The 16,648-nt window shown below is 41.8% G+C and overlaps 1 protein-coding gene across 1 annotated transcript in view; it reads left to right on the plus strand.

Moving 5' to 3' along the window:
* LOC103316526 (epidermal growth factor receptor substrate 15-like 1) overlaps nucleotides 1-16,648 on the plus strand; it is a 480,491-nt gene that overhangs the window by 416,392 nt on the left and 47,451 nt on the right. The window contains exon 11 of the mRNA XM_031926044.1: nucleotides 11,756-11,851. Coding sequence (XP_031781904.1) covers nucleotides 11,756-11,851 — 96 coding nt within the window. The remainder of the gene's footprint in view (nucleotides 1-11,755; nucleotides 11,852-16,648) is intronic.

Consider the following 16,648-nt stretch of genomic DNA (forward strand, 5'->3'; position numbering starts at 1 on the left):
AAAAAAAAAAACAAATATTTGATCTTTATTTTTGCTAAAATTAAGAACATTATGGACACTAAAACACTACTTACTGTTTACTACGCTTTCTTTTATAGCATAATTAATTATGGAATAATTGCATGGGGCGGAGCTTATGGTACTTGCATTAAACTAATTCAAGGAGTACTAAATAAAATCATGAAAATTATTTGTAAAAGCAAATTTATAAAAGAAAAATACCTGCTAAACGTAAAACAATTATTGCTTTATCAATCAATCTTGTACCATCATAAAAATCTAAGACAAAAATATATTAACTCGACGAGCAAAACAAGAAACAAAGATATTCAAATACCTAAAATATCTAAGACAATAGCTACAAAGAATAGTTACTATGTAGCAATTAAAATTTTTAACAACTTAACAAGTGATCTGAAAGAATTGAGTGGTAGTAAGCTACAAGTTAAAACAAAACTCAAAGAATATATCAAAGAAAATGAATGTAATATATTATGGTAAAACTCAAATTTTAAGTACTAGTATTTTACAATTAACCAACGCAATGTAAGAGATCTGAAATAGACATTTTATGTAAATAAGTACTTTTGAAAGTTATAGTATAAACTATATAGAAATGTATAATTAATAAGTTTTATCATCGTTATTTGGGTATTCAAATTCAAAACTTTATTCAATTGCGTGTATTTTTGCAATGAATATTAGTAGCTAGAAAAGACAAATAAACACAATCATGAGTAACAATTTTTACAACAACAGTATGAAAGGGCTGGAAAGGTAGCGAGCACAACGAGTATGCAAAGTACATACTTGTTTTGTTTTTCTACTTTTCTTTCTTGTTTAGTTTTAGGTTAGTTTTTAAGCTTTTCTTTATACCATTTCCTATGTACAGGTAATTTTATTAACCTCTATAGGATGCCTTCTAAAGGCATTGTAAGTGGTTTGATAAATAAATAAATAAATAAAATAAATTTTTGTTGATTATTTTCAGAAAACTTTTTTAAATAATATTTTTTTTGTAAAGCCCCACAATGGCACTCTGCGGGTTTCGTCGATTTCTTTATTCCAGCAGTATACTGCGCTCGTCTATTGTTCGGAGTTCTCCTTGGCATCGTTGCGTCGAAGGCTCGGGTACTATTTCCCATTACCTAGAGACAGCAGGAATGTCTCCCTATCATAATCGTTCGTTTTTCCTGTACAGCTTCCTGTACTATTTGGTCCAACAGTTGTCTGAATTGTTCTATTGACGTGTTAGGTGAAGCATAGCAGCTGTAAATGTGAACGCTTGCGACCTTAGCGCGTACAAATCCTTTATTACGTCTTGTCATTTTTTCCTAGAAAGTGGAGTCTCCGCATGCCCATATGGCTGCTTTACCAGTACTGTCTATATCCCACGATGGTTTGTCCAGGTCTCTGTATTGTTCACAGACGATGGCTATGTCGATTCCTGTCTCACAGACATACTAACTCAGTAGGTCCTGTGCAGTCGCGCAGTGATTCATATTTAACTGCACTATTTCCATTGTCTTTGTCTGTCAGTGGTTTCTACTGCAGCACGATAAACTGGGCATGCATAGCTACAAGCTGCGCGGTCACTCCCCCCCCCCCTGTGCCTCCTTTACAGAGTACACAGTTGGGTTGGTTCCTACTCTCCTTTGCTTTGTGCCCTTCTTTTTTACATTCAAAGCAAAGCTTACTTCTGTCTTCAGTTACTGTGCACTCTCCACCGATATGGTCAAAACCTAGACATTTATAACACCTAAGCGGCTCGTTTTTGTGGTTAGCCACCCGAATTCTACAGTTGACCTATCCTATTCTGATCTTCTGTAGCTTAGATATCTTAGTCGCTATCTGGGCTGGTACCCGTATCACTGCAATTGGCGTGTCGCCATACGTCTTTTGCAGAGATCTTATCGTAGAGACTTCTATGATGTTCTCCTTGCCAATTTTCGTCTGTAGTGCTTCTAGTAGCTCTTCTTTTGAGGTAAGCATGTCTAGATCTCCTACTTCAATGGTTTCTTTTTCCTGGAGTGCTTTTATCGTGGTGCCTTCCTCTAGTACCGCTTTAACTGCTTCTTGGAAGTCCGAAGTTTTGACTTCACTTGTGCGTTTAAGCTCTATCAGAAGATCTCCTGCAACTGTTCAGCGTATTTTATTTACGCTATTCCCCAGTGTGTTAAGTGACGGGGCCGCTTTCATTTTGGACAAAATGTCTGCCTAGCTTTTTTCTTCTGCAGTCTTAATGATTAAAGCATCCGCTCTGAAAGGTCTTGCCCGCTTCTGTCCATTCTTGCAGGCCCTGTTCTAGTTTGTAACGCCAGGGACACTTTTACCCTCTTTGCTTGCCTTTTTCTCCTTTTTCCTTGACTTTCTTGTGACGACTTCCTGCCACGCTGTCTTTTCAGCTTGATTATTTACTCCTTTGTTTCCTCTATTTCTATCTTGTGGAGTAGTCGGGACTTCCTCCGTTGTATCCGCCTTCCGGGATCTGAGACTTGGGGTTGTCTGGGTTTCCCTCCCCTGTGATCCCGGGCGCTGGCATTGCAGTAAGTTATCTTCTGCGATGCAGAGATTCCTATAGCTCGCTCTTATAGTTCGAGCAAGGTCTTTAATGTGCTTGCGCACATTGTGTCTGCCCCTGACATACTTCATCAGTTTATCGATCCTGCTGCCAAGGCGATCCAAGTGTTTGTTTCATTGCGTGATGCATGCAGCTCTCTTATCTCTGCATCAACCTCCATTTCCATATCACCTGCGTCTCTGCATGCAGCAGTGGTCAGGTGATAAACCTTTACGGCTTCTAGGTGAGTTTGCCCCCCCCCCCCCCCCCAATTCCATAGGACCAGCGTCGACCACCGGGGCTTTCACTCGATCGGAATCGACGGCGGGACCGGACACTGTGGCTTGACTTGCTTAAAGTAGTAATGTTTTTAACTCATTATCCATGTTTGATTTATTTCCGTGGTTTTTTTCCCTAGCCCGTTTGGTCCGCGGAGCATATTTTATTTCTGCTCTACCCTTCTGCCCGTTGAGGAGACTTCGATGCGCCGATGAGTTTTTCCCTATCCGCCACCCAGGGGACGTGCCACATAAGGGGTATCGGCATCCACGCGCGGTGAGTGTGAGTGTATGTATACTGTAATATGTCCGGAACTACTCCGTCAATATCAATATAATTTGACATGGATATATATTTTTGGATTCTGGATTCGGTAAAACTTTTATTTTTTATTTTCTCAACTTTTTTTTTATGGACATTTTTTGTTTTTCGAAAAACACTATTTCGCGTTTTTTTCAATCATCACATTCTTACAAACAATTCAGTTATAATGCATTCGAAAGAGAATACAATTACCTACTTTTCCTTGATTGGTTCTCGGGATCGGACGATTTGTTCGGCAGATAAATTAAAAAACTGATTTTTTTTTTTAAATTCATAGCTCTGAAACTAAACTTGATAACCTCGCGAGAAAAATTATGTCGATGGGTCACATGCCAAACTATATCTCATTAAAATTTCAAGTGATTTGAATAATTATTTTTTCAGTAATAAATCGAAAACTGAAAAAAAGTTTTTTTGTGCCTTGATTACGGGCGTAAAAAGGCCTTATTGCTCTTGAGATTTTGGGAAAAAGTAGATTTTTTATGTGTTTTGGCTAAGTTCATTGCACAGCTTTCAAACCCCTATGGTTCGTAAGATATCAAGGTTTCAATATTTTTTTTATTTTATGGTTCCTTATATCTTTAAAACAATGTAGTCAAATGCTTTAAAATTTTATTAGGTGATTTACCATAAAAAAGCTTTTTGCTGCTAAAATTTTAAACGATTTCGTTTAGTGGATTTTAAAGTAAAGAGCTAAAATGTAAAAATCGTTTTCTCGAAAATTGCGTGAGTAACCTATCTAATGAATAGCCTGTTGTTTTAATGGTAAGGTTGGTTAGGAATTAGTTATGGAAACATGCGTGAATTTCTGTAAAAATAAAAATTGACGGTAGTGTTAGTATTCTTTAATAAAAAAACGGAGGGGTCTGCAAACTTTTGGACAATGAACATTTCAAAACTTATATATTAGATTATGTATCAAAAACCGCCTCATTCATTAGCAGGCAGATATACTGTATATTAGAACAATATTTTATTTATTATATAAATTTAGTTGGAGGAAGCTATGTGCCAATGAATTGGCAGCGGTTTTTTTATCGGTGAACATAAATTTCCTTTATAGCACAGTGTGGCTGAAATCCGCTGTTAAGTCACGCCTATCTGTCACTAAAGTAGTCCTTTTATGCACCGTGTTTATCACACTCGCTACGCTCGTGCGTTAACCTCACGGTGCAAATAAGTACTACTTTAGTCACGAATAGGCGAGACTTGCGGATTTTAGCAGTTTGTGCTATAAAATTTAATACGATACTCTTGACTTAAACCGTTAAGTTTTACACGGCGCTTAGCGCCCTCGATACGCTCGGGTGCTAACTGCGCCGTGTTAAAAAGAACCATTTAGGTCACACGTATCGTGCTGTACTATTTATGTGTTAGAATGTTATATCTAACCTATTAATAGTTTAACTTGGTACATATGTTATATTAGTACTTATAGAGATTTTATGAGTATTCAAAAGTTGATATAAATTTTTTATAAAATATTTGTTGTGTCGTGTTATATTGATGATATATCATTGTATCGAAATAACTATTTCATGAGTTTTTGTACACTGTAACATGGTGGAATTCCACCATGTGACAAGCGTGCTCGGGTGAAGTCAGGGCAGAGCGTTCCAGGGTAGAGTGTGTGTCTGTGAGAAGGAGCTAATCACGTCGGTTTTCATTTCAAGCAACCACGCGAGAGATTGAGAGGTACCCGAGATGGTCGAGCAGCACAACAGCCGTCGTCCGCTCTCGCAGAGGCCGAGAAGGAACGAGAGGAGACGGCGAGCAAGGTTGGCGCGACAAAATCAGTGGTCAGCGATTTGACAGGGCGTTCCAGCAGCGGCTCGTGCACCGTAAAGCGCTGCGCGTTGATGGCGATGCCGTAGAGGAGGCTGCCAGTACCAGAACCCGATGCAGCAGTGTCGCAGTCATCCTCGGAGCGTCGGGGATTTAACGGCTACCTTTTGCGCTCGAGACGCAAATCGCACACTTGAATCATGGGCCCTGATATCAGTGGCGTATTTACTGCCTAAAAATCCTATAATTGTCGGCATTCACCTATAATTGTCTGCGGACGTTGGACTGTCTTCAGTCGCGAGAATTCAAACTTCGCGGGCTCTTACTCCATTAGGTTGCGGGAGCTGAGTCGTAACGCGCACGCGCCGCCCAGTAACCGAGAGCTAAGCAAAGCGCGAGACCGTGAGCACGAAGAGCGAGCGAGACAGCAGGCCCGCGTAGCGCTGACGAGCGTCGGCGCGGCGGCTTGGGCGAGGCAGCGGGCCTCGGTGGCGAACGCTGCGAGCTCACTTTCCTGCCCTGACTAAGCCCGAGTGGACGCAACTTTTGCCTGGCAATCCCGGTACTAGCTACGAACCAGAGTGCTTCCTGGTCTTCACCTCCGAGCCACTTCTTCTGAGGACGAAAGGTTGGTGTCGTTTCTGGTTCTTTAGCTGGCTTTCCTTGCGAGTGCGTAGCTCCACGTCTTGGTTATATCGGTAAATTTCGACCGGTTAATCCGTGATAAAATCTAGTACGCGTTACTCCGCGCCCGTGGCTATCTCCGCTAACTATTGGATTATTTACTGTGTCGGCTATCTGTTTCTTTGTAGTATTTACATGATCGCGTTAAATTGTCAGAGTTAAGAAATTATACGAGTCTTGCCGTAAGTTGTCGGACGCGGGCGAGGACTGCGTTTCGGAGCAATGGTTGCGTCTGCAGTATTCGCACCTGGTTGCAAAATTAATTGTAGTGGATGCGTGAGTGAGCAGGTTGCGTTTCGGGCCTCAGGACGTGTGAGAGGCGTATAATTTAGAAATTTCGGTGTTGCGGTTGTCTGGTTGTTTAATTTGTGTGGTTGTCTATCTCGGTCGTAGAGCGAAACCGAAGGTTGTCTGAATTTCTTGGGGCTGTCTCGATTATTTCGGGTTACCTGGCTATCTCTGGTTATCTTGTAGTACCTGGCTATCTAGTGTAAGCGAGTGTTTCTTCGGGTTCAAGAGTGAGAAATTAAGCGTCAGTGTTGCATTTTGGATAATAAAGTACCAATTTCCCCAACGTGTGCTTATTTAATATCCCCGAACCACCTTCTCCCATACCGCCTTGCGGGGCTGACCTAGCCGTGCTTCTCCGTAATCGTAAAATCCACTACGTAAATAAACAACTCAATAAAGTCATTGATCAAAAGTTTGCATGAACGAAGTTCATAACGGATACACGCATTTCGATCATTGTTTGAAATCTCGCACAAAAAAGATATAGGAGGCTTCACGGCACGCGAGTACGTTACATCCTTTAATATGTTAAGTAATTGAAAAAAGATATTAGAGGCCTCACAGCACACGAGACTTTAAGCCCTTTAATATAATAGAGGATGTTATGTCAATGGAAAAAGATAAAGTATCAATTATAGTCATTTTAAGTATCAATATAATGTATGTGCAAAGTTAAAATAATAATAAATTAAATAACACATTCTGGCATAGCAAATTACGTACTAAGTATTTTTAAAATTGTTTCTAATTGATTATTATATAACTTAATCATAAGTTAAGTAAGCCCTTATAAGTAACACATGTTGGTATCGGTAGTCATGAAATGTACTAGGTTATAAGTGTAAAATTTGAATGTAAAACCACTTATTAGCCATAATATCATGTTTGTTTTCTACATTACTTCTAGTAGAAGTTAGGCCCATTCTGAAACTTTACAGCTGCTTTTTTACTATAAGAAGGTATTTGCTTCCTCCTAAGAGGAAGTTTTGTAATAGTAAAATTTTCAGTTTCGCTGAAACTTCGTAGAAACGCATTTAGAGGTGTTTGGAGTACGAATCATGCGTTTTTAGAAAATGTCGTGGGGACTAAACTATACAAAGAAAAAGACGTGTTGTATATCGATCAGTGTACAGAGATAGTTGATGTAGAGTATTGATTGCGTAGTATATTCACCGTGTACAAAATAGACGCTATATAGTTACAAGCGGCGTATGCGCAGATGATGAGACAGCATCGCAATGAGATAGATGTTTGAGGAGGAGGGATTTTACTGTTTTTAGGGAGGTAGTATAAGGTAGGGACGTGATACTGTTCGCTAGATTGTTCCAGAAATAGGATGCGCTGATTTGAAACGAATTATAAAAGAGATTGCTGTTAAAATGCCGGATGAAAAAAGTTGGAACGCCGTGTCGAGTGAATCTGCGTACCCCACGGTCGGTCGTTAAGATGAGGTTGCTTGCCAGATAGACCGGTCGATTTGTCTGTAGCAGAGAAAAGGTTAGCGCGCCAAGGAAGTACTCACGCCTGACCTTGACCGGGAGTCAGCCGAGCTTTTGGCGATACGGGGTTACATGGGCCGTCCATGGAATGTTGCCGTACACAAAGCGAGTGCAAGCGTTCTGAGCATGTTGAAGCCTTAGGTTAAGCTCTCCTGTTAGGTCATGGTACACCAGGCAGGCTTAATCAAAGAGTGGTAGTACGAGTGACTGTACCAATGACTTCCGAAGACCAAATGATAGGGCTCTTTGATATTTCCGGAGCTGGCGTAATGTGCGAAAGACTTGCTGGCAGATGTGGGACACGTGACGCCCCCAGTCAAGATCCGAAGTCATCCAGACACCTAAGTTCTTTGCTTCCGACACGTAGGGGATGGGGGTATGATGAACATTTACAGTCGGAAGATCTTGAACTTTAATAAAAGAGAGATTGAGGGAGCTGCCAATGAGCATAGTCTTAGTCTTACCAAGATTGAGGGTAAGGCCATTGGCAGCAGCCCAGTTTGCTATAGCTGAGCAGTTCTGCGAAATTTTGCTAATAGCATCCGGAGGATCGTGTCGCTTACAACTGCGGTAAATTTGAGTGTCATCGACGTAGATCATGTGCCTGGAAAACCTCAGAACCTGTGGCAGGTCGTTTATGAATATGGCGAATAGTAGTGGACCAAGAACAGGGCCCTGGGGGTTCCCCGCGCTGGTAGAGATCCAGTCCGAAATGGTACCACCCTCGTCAGCCACGGCCTGGCATCTATCGGCGAGGTAGGAGGTAAACCATTTGAGCGTATGATCGGTTACATTGAGAGAGCGGAGTTTGTGAATCAAGAGTTGGTGCGGGATTCTGTCGAATGCCTTTGAAAAGTCGAAGAGGACGAGAATTGTGTACTGCGAGTCGTCCATTGACAGACGAATATCATCCAAGATCCCCAGTAAGGCTGTCTGGGTGCTGTGCCCTGCTCGAAAACTTGTATAACGGGGAGTTAGGAGATTATGCTCCTCAAGGTGACTTATTAGCTGATCTGCCAGGATTCTCTCCTGTAACTTGGAGCATTCAGACAGCCGTGAGATAGGTCGCAAATCAGACACATCGCTCAGCAGGGATACCTTGATACAGGGATACCAGATCCCAGGGGTAGAGCGAATCCAGGAGTACCTCGCAGAGTCGCAGACGTGGGCACCAAAGTTGTCAGTTGGAAAGGAACGTCTCCAGGTAACCGAAGTAGTAACGTGGTAACAGCGGCTCAGGAGCTCAAGAAGACACGTCTGTTCAGTAGGACTGACTATACTAGACCTTAGAGAGAGACTGACTAGACGTAGACAGAGAGAGGGGGGGGGGGAGAGAGATTAGATTAATTAATTTTATTTTGCGTACATTATGTTGTACGATTCAATATGTACAGCAGAGTAGTAAAAGTACAAAAATAATAAGCTTCAGGTATCTGTTTTAGTAGGTGTGTAGTGTGAATGTATGCTGAGGTGAAGATGGGTTAAGCGCGAGTGAGCAAGTGTGTGCGTGTGCGTGACTGTATACACGATGTTTATGTGTTTATGCGTTTTCGAGTTCGAAAAAGTAATCTTTAGCTAGTTTCTTGAATACTGCGATGGATGTAGTGTTACGGAGGTGTGATGGCAGGTTGTTCCATAGGTATGAGGCGCTGATATCAAACGAGTTCCTCAGCTTCTCCGTCGCGAAAGTAGGGATATCCAGAGGTGTCACTTCCCTCTAACAGGCCGGAGTGCTACGCGAAAGTCGAAGTAGGCCAGTGTGTATTATGGTACGACAGTGTTAAACATTTTTCGTAATAAACAAGCAGTGAAATACTTCCTGCGTCCGGCAGTGGTAAGTCACTGCAACTCCCGCCTGTATGGGGAGATGTGCTCATCTCTCCTTACACCATAGGTGTATCGAATCCCCGTGTTCACGAGCCTCTGTAGTTTTAAGTTGAGTTCCTGCGTCAGGTCACAATATACAAGAGAACAGTAGACTATAAGGGGAAACAGGAGCGTTTGCACTATGTGCTTGCGCAATCTGAGATTAGTACTTTTTCTGAAAAAGTAAAGCCTGTACATTAGCGAATAAGCACGCTTGCTCACTCGTGTAACGTGCTCCTTCCACGTGAGTTTAGAGTCAAGCACCAATCCCAGATTACGCACAGAAGATTCAAAACTGACCTGGGCACCCTCAATGTTGATATAGGTGTTAGCTCTATTGAAGGTAGTACATTTATGTAGTAGGGGGAGCCCAGAACAATTGATTTGGTTTTGTTAACATTGAGTTTTAGCCTGTTCTGTGCAGCCCAGCCCATTATCCTCTCAGCATTAGCACTCATCCTGTTTGATAAAGAATCGAGCTCCTCAAGGTGGCATTGACTGTAAATTTGCAAGTCATCCGCATAGATGAGATGGGAAACATCGGAATCAAGGCAGAAACCGATGTCGTTGATGTACAGTGTGAACAGCAAGGGAGCCACAACGGACCCCTGCGGGACGCCGATGTTAAGACGCCGAGAGGAGGAACGTTCGCTATTGTCACCAACGACGGCCTGCTCTCTCCCAGAGAGGCAGGAGGCAAACCAGCGGATGACCTGCTTTGAGAAGCCGAAGGTGGATAGCTTTCTCAGGAGCCTGACGTGAAACACAGTGTCAAACGCCTTGCTAAAGTCAAAGAGAAGGAGAAGTGTTATTTTCTTTTTGTTTATCCCGGCCCTGGCATCATCAGTTAGCTTAATTCGTCCAGACTGAGTGCTGTGACCAATGCGGAAGCCTGTTTGAAGATTCTGAGACTTGCCTGTGCACCAGCCACTCCAGGGCCTTGGATAGAAAGCAGAGACGTGAAATCGGACGGCAGTCAGTCACGGCTGTTGGTGAGTGCGCGCACAAGCGACAATTTCCAGGCAGATGGGAAGCAGGGTTCGCTCAGGGACAGGTTGAAAATATGACTTAGTAAGGGAGCGAGAACCGGCAATGCTTTTGAAATAACAACCTGTGGGATGCCGTCACTTCCCCTGGCCTGGGTGTCAAAGTCCGAAACTGCAGCCACACGTCCGATTCCGTTATAGTACTGAACTCGAAGTGTTCCGGGACGTCAAGACTTTCCAGGGTGAGAAGATAATCCTCAACGGCATGGGCCAATGGATCGTTGGAGATCGCGCTGAAATGCCGGTTGAGTTCATCTGTGGTAAATCGAGATGGTAATGGGGCCTTAGTGGCAGAAATTCCAAGTTTCGCCAGCTCTCTCCAGATCTCGGCAACGTCGGTCAAGGTAGACAGGCGTGAATAATAATTCAGCCTGACTTCCTCGACTTGTTTGTAAGCATAGTCTCTAGCTAATCTGTAAATGCGGAGATCCGAATTGAGCCTAGAGTCCCTGAAACGCCTGTAAAATAGAGAGAGAGGGAGAGAGAGAGAGAGAGATAGAGAGAGAGAGAAAGAGAGAGAGAGAGAGAGAGAGAGAGAGAGATGATGATACTTCCCTTGACCTTAAACTAAATAAAGCCTAAAAGGATGGTCACTTGTAAATTAGTAGCAACATACTTATATGTACTAAAGGTGCAGGCCTTGTTGGTAGAGGTGGCCTTTTTAAGTAGTTAAGATTGATCTGAATGCATGGAACATGTTTGGCGATAAAAATACGGAATTTTTTCATTTGTTTTCCGCTTATTATGCCACATTTTTGTGTATAAAATATTTTCTATATATTCTGTATAAAGTGTCCTCCTAAAATTTTAGCCCAAAAGAACCACTTGTTGACTTGGAATCCTACGGATAGTGAAAAAGTTCACAGAACCGAGTGCCACATTGGGTTAGTCGGGGTAATTCATGTTTTAGCACAGTATAATTGAGGGTTTTTGTTGTAATATGTAAATATATAAGATCGTGATACTACTTCGAAATGGTACGCGTCGCGCCATCTATTGGTATGCGACGATTTCGTGCAGTCGGACGAACTCACGTGAGAGCAAGCGTACCGCGCATGTCTCGCGACTATACTCCAAACACTGACTATGCTGTATACTCTGTTCTCGCTCTCTTGACTACAAGACTCTGATGTGAGTGGGCGCACTGCCGACTAGGTTCTCAAGCCTTTCTAAACATATATTATTTAAACCATAGTGATTATTTATTTTACGAATCTTTCCAACAGTTTTATTACCAAGTAGAACTAAACAAAAAAAATCAAATTATTTACTGCAATCTTTTAATTTTCCCTTGTAAATTTTTTTTTAAGGTTTAAAAATATTGTATCCCCTTAATAAACTTATGCAAACCTGTAAAAATGTAGTAGCATACAAAATTTCATATTTCTTTCATTAATGGTAAAATGATTAATATTTTTCAGGAAATGCCTTCCAGTTTTTTTGATACTAGTATCACAAAATCATATGACCCATTTAATGATAAATTACATGACAGTAAATTGTTTGAATCTAAACAGGTAAGCTGCTTATTTAATATATCAAGTAAAAAAATAGTGCTTATACGTTGACAGGTAGCTTACTCTAAACTAATTTACGGCTCAACTATTCATATTTAGTTATAATTTAAATTAAAATGATTGAAATATTTAAAAACTATCTACAATGTTTTTTTATACATAGCGAAGTATTATTTTTAAATAAACTTATAACAGTTTTAATACTTAATAATCAAAGGGTCTGGAAGTAAATGTGAATTCAGATTTTGCGCCGCAAAATAGCAGCAAAAAAGAAACTCATATTTTTGTAAGGAAATTTATATTACATACTCTCCATGGTAAAAAAACGTTTCGAAACCTTTAATTCGTTTACAACAAATAATAAACAAATTTCAACATACCACGACACAGATACCCTGCACAGAATAAAGTTTGAATATTTTTCTAAAATCACGTAATTCAAAGTTTGCGAGTAGATAATTGCATATCGGAAACCAAGTATGCTGTGGTTTATTCTAATTTTACTTTTACTATTTGTTATAAAGCAAATTTTTTCTCTTCTGTTTGTTGTTTTGTGGCTCGAAATCTGCATTTTAATTGACTTTTAGACCTTTTTGAGAGACATTAGAAATTTTAAGTTAATTAACTTAAAGGCTTACATAATAAAGAATGGTTTTCTCTTGCCTGACGTTAGTACACTCATTGAGCTAATGCAAAGTTTCACAAGAGTATGTAAGATTTACAATTTCGTGCTCCTCTGATAAAAAAAAATGAGAGAAACTGATAAAATTTCCTATCGACTTCCAGTCTTTTATTATCGTTTTGTGCTTTAGAACTTGATATAACGCTACAAGATCAAAATAAGTCGATAAAATTCCATATGAAAAAATTCAATAGAAATGGATAGAAGTATCAAAAGATTGAGGCCATTGCTTCTAATCGTGAATTCTCATATAGAATTTGATCGACTTATATCCATCTTATTATTGATCTTATCATATTAAAATGCTCACTTTTTGCATCTTAAACATATAAAAATTAATAAAATAGTAAGTTTAGTTACCATAAAATAAGCCAAACCAACACACTTTTCATTAAGATTCGACGAAAGACAAGATAAATAGACCTTAAATAGAAAACCGATAAAGAAACTGGTTCTGGAAACTAAATATTGAAAATATCCAAATATTTTTAGTAATTGATTATATAAAATAGCAACAAGAAACGACAGCGTAGCGGAAAGCGTGAATAAAATCATGACAAAATTTGAACATTCGATTAACAAAATCATCAAATTATCATACGAGATAGTAGACAATTCACATTTTCTTTCTACATATATTTTAAAAAAAGTTTCGCAGTCGCCATTTTCTTTTATATAATGATTTTATACAATAAAAATTTTCAATTTCAATTCATTCCGCTTGGTAATCAATTCAAGCTCTTCGTTATTAATTCATATTTAAAAACCATAAGGCCGCGCATCCGTCATGCGATTAAACGCGCTGAAGAGATATTAAGCTCGTTTTGTTTATAATTGAAATATACCGTTTGAAATGTACTATATGAGCTTAAATTGGAATTGGAAACTGCGTAATTGCCGCCGTATTCAATAGACTTATGCGTGATCAGCTGCAAACGATTCTATAAAGGCGTGTATAAATTATATCTAATCGAATTCGCGTTAAAAGTACACAAGACCGTATTCATAATAGTAATTTAGAATAGGAACTCACTACTATAAATTAGTTAAATACATACCGCTTGAATACGTTTAAAAACGCGTAAGAATAAAATCAAATCCAAAAAAGATTGGCCCAAAGCTACAGCACACAGCACAGTCGAGGAGAAAAGAAAGGAGAAAAAAAAGAGCCGAGCCACTACATTACATACAACACTGATAGGCAAAGACAAACGTAACTTGGCAGCATCTAAGAGGGAAAGGAATAGACCGAGCATTGCATAAAAGATCGCCACTTACAGCGGGGATCTGCATACCAGATAAGGAAAAAGAAAACAGAGCAAGTAAAACAATGTCCGCTTGTGATACATTTCACGCCTAAAACTCGAGCAGCCACCAAAGACGATACTTTACTTTCTCATTGGTTCACAGAATCTTGTCTAGAGCAAGTGTAACTAAAATGCGCTCCTAGTGAAGGCTAGAAAGGTGTACTTGCTTGTGTGGCTCGAAGCAGACTGACTTGGACGACGAGCTGCTCCTGACGTCCGGAATCAGTTCCGCTCCTTCAGGACGGGGCCTTAAATATCAGCAGTGTCCTCTAGCAGCAGGCGGCGCTGCTCCCAAAACATCACGCATCGTCCGCTGTAGGAGAAGGGAACGGCGTGGCTGCATAGTCGAGCGTTGCTACCCCCGAACTCCGCTGGCTGGGAATAGCGTTCGAGGCGGTAGAAGGGACAGGCTACCTGCGCGCTTAGACTCTCATTAGGCCGGGCTTTCCCGGGCCGAGTCTTTTATGGGCCTAATCGCCTGCAATAGCAGAGAACGTACACCTCACTGCCTGTACCCCGGGGATTCTTCGATAATCGCATGCAATAACCGGCGCGGCAGCGGCTGGTTTTTCCGCTGGAAAGTACCGCATGCAGTCATAATGACCGATGCCGGTCTATCCAGCGCAATACGCACGAACACGCATACACACACAAACACAGATACATACACGCACGCACGCACACACACACACAGCCGGTCAAGCCACAGTGCCTAGTCCCGCCGTCGATTCCGATCGGGTGAAAGTCCCGGTGGTCGACGCTGGCCCCATAAAGTTTGGGGGGGAGGGGGGCAAACTCACTTAAAAGCGGCAGAGGTTTATCACCTGACCACTGCTGCATGTAGAGACACAGGTGATATGGAAATGGAGGTTGATGCAGACAGAGATAAAAGAGCTGCAAGCATAACGCAAAGGAATGTGCACTTGGATCGCCTTGGCAGCAGAATCGACGAACTGATGGGTTATATCAGGGACAGGCACAATGTGCACAAACCAAATTAAAAAACATAAGAGTGAGCTATAAGAATCTCTGCATGGCAGAAGATAACTTACTGCAATGCCAGCGCCCGGGAATACAGGGAATGGAAACTCAGACGATCCCGAGTCCCTGATCTCGGAATGCGGGTACAACAGAGGAAGCCCCGACTACTCCACAGGATAGAAATGGAGGAAACAAAGGAGCGGATAATCAACCTAAAAATACAGCGTAGCAGGAAGTCGTCACAAGAAAGTCAAAGAAAAAGGAGAAAAAGGCAAGCAAAGAGGGTAAAAGTGTCCCTGGCGTTACAAACTAGAACAGGGCCTGCAAAAATGGACAGAAGCGGGCAAGACCTTTCAGACCGGATGCTTTAATCATTAAGACTGCAGAAGAAAAAAGCTTGGCAGACATTTTGTCCAAAATGAAAGCGGCTCCATCACTTAACACACTGGGGAATAGTGTAAATAAAATACGCTGAACAGTTGCAGGAGATCTTCTGATAGAGCTTAAACGCACAAGTGAAGTCAAAACTTCGGACTTCCAAGAAGCTGCGCAAATTTTGGGCAAACAGTCAGCACATGGGTTGGTGTTTCTTCCGCCCCCTCGCACTACCTGCATACACTTGTAGCCTCCTTTCCCATCTTTAGACTGTGATACCTTAAGCGGATGTGCACGGTCACTATCTGTATCAGGAGTCAGGAGTTATTTTTGCTGCCTCCTGCGATGCACTTGGTCCAGCCAACACTAGTGTCCTGTCCCAATACCGCTTTGGCTTGTCTGCATCCTTGAGTTTCTTGCCATTTTTTAGTATGCTCCCTTTCAACTCAGTTCCGAATTTCGCCCGCCAAGAGGCACCTTGCGGCACCTGTGTAGGGCTCCGAGCCGATTGGGGGTTGTTTAGCTCCTAAAGCTGCAAGTCTATCCGCTATTTCGTTACCCCTGATCCCGGTGTGTCCTAGGAGCCAAAGCAGCCTGACCTTGTTGTTGTGAGCGGTCAGCTGATTTACAACCACTTTGCATTCCCAGACTAGTCTGGAGGTTGTTCTATGAGCCATAAGTGCTCTAAGTGCCGCCTGACTGTCTGAACAAATGGTGATAATTCTATTCCTTGCGCCGAGTTCAATATTTCTCTGAGCGCAGGTCAGTATAGCGTATATCTCGGTCAGGAAGACCGTAACATACCGCTTCAGAGAAAAGAAGGTTCCCCTTCCAATCCTTCGGCAGTAGTACCCCGGACCAGTGTCAGTCTCTGCCCGAAAGCCACCTGTGTACCAGACATCCCCCGTTCCTGGTAGACTGTCCCTGCGGGTCTTCCATTCCTCTCTCGTCGATATGACGACCCCATATATTCTTCCAAAGAAGTAGCGCGGGATCATCATATCAGTTTTAATGGAAAATTCCGTCAAGAAACCCACCCTATCCGGGAGTTGGGTGTGCCTCTTGCCTTGTGTCCATTGTTCATACGCATTGAGTCTGTGCGCTGCCATCCTTAGCAGCCATCCTAATGATAGTAAGATGAGTGGTTCCACCTTCACAAGAATTCCAAGTGCCTTGGTACGTGTGCTCCTATAAGCCCTTGTCGCCGCCCTCAGTACCTGTCCCCTGAGTTTCTCCAGTACTGTCCTAGCACCCACCAGCTCCGCCCTTGGCCACCATACCAATGCAGCGTAAGCAAGACGGGGTACCAGAACAACCCTGTATAACTGCACAGTAACCGAAAATAGAAGTAGGCTATGCTTTAAATGTAGAAAAGATGGGCACAAAGCAAAGGGGTGTAAAAACCAACCCAACTATGTAGTCTGCAAAAGAGGCACAGGGGAGAAGAGTGAA

Source organism: Nasonia vitripennis (assembly GCF_009193385.2).
Source record: "Nasonia vitripennis strain AsymCx chromosome 3 unlocalized genomic scaffold, Nvit_psr_1.1 chr3_random0007, whole genome shotgun sequence".
Lineage (NCBI taxonomy): Eukaryota > Metazoa > Arthropoda > Insecta > Hymenoptera > Pteromalidae > Nasonia > Nasonia vitripennis.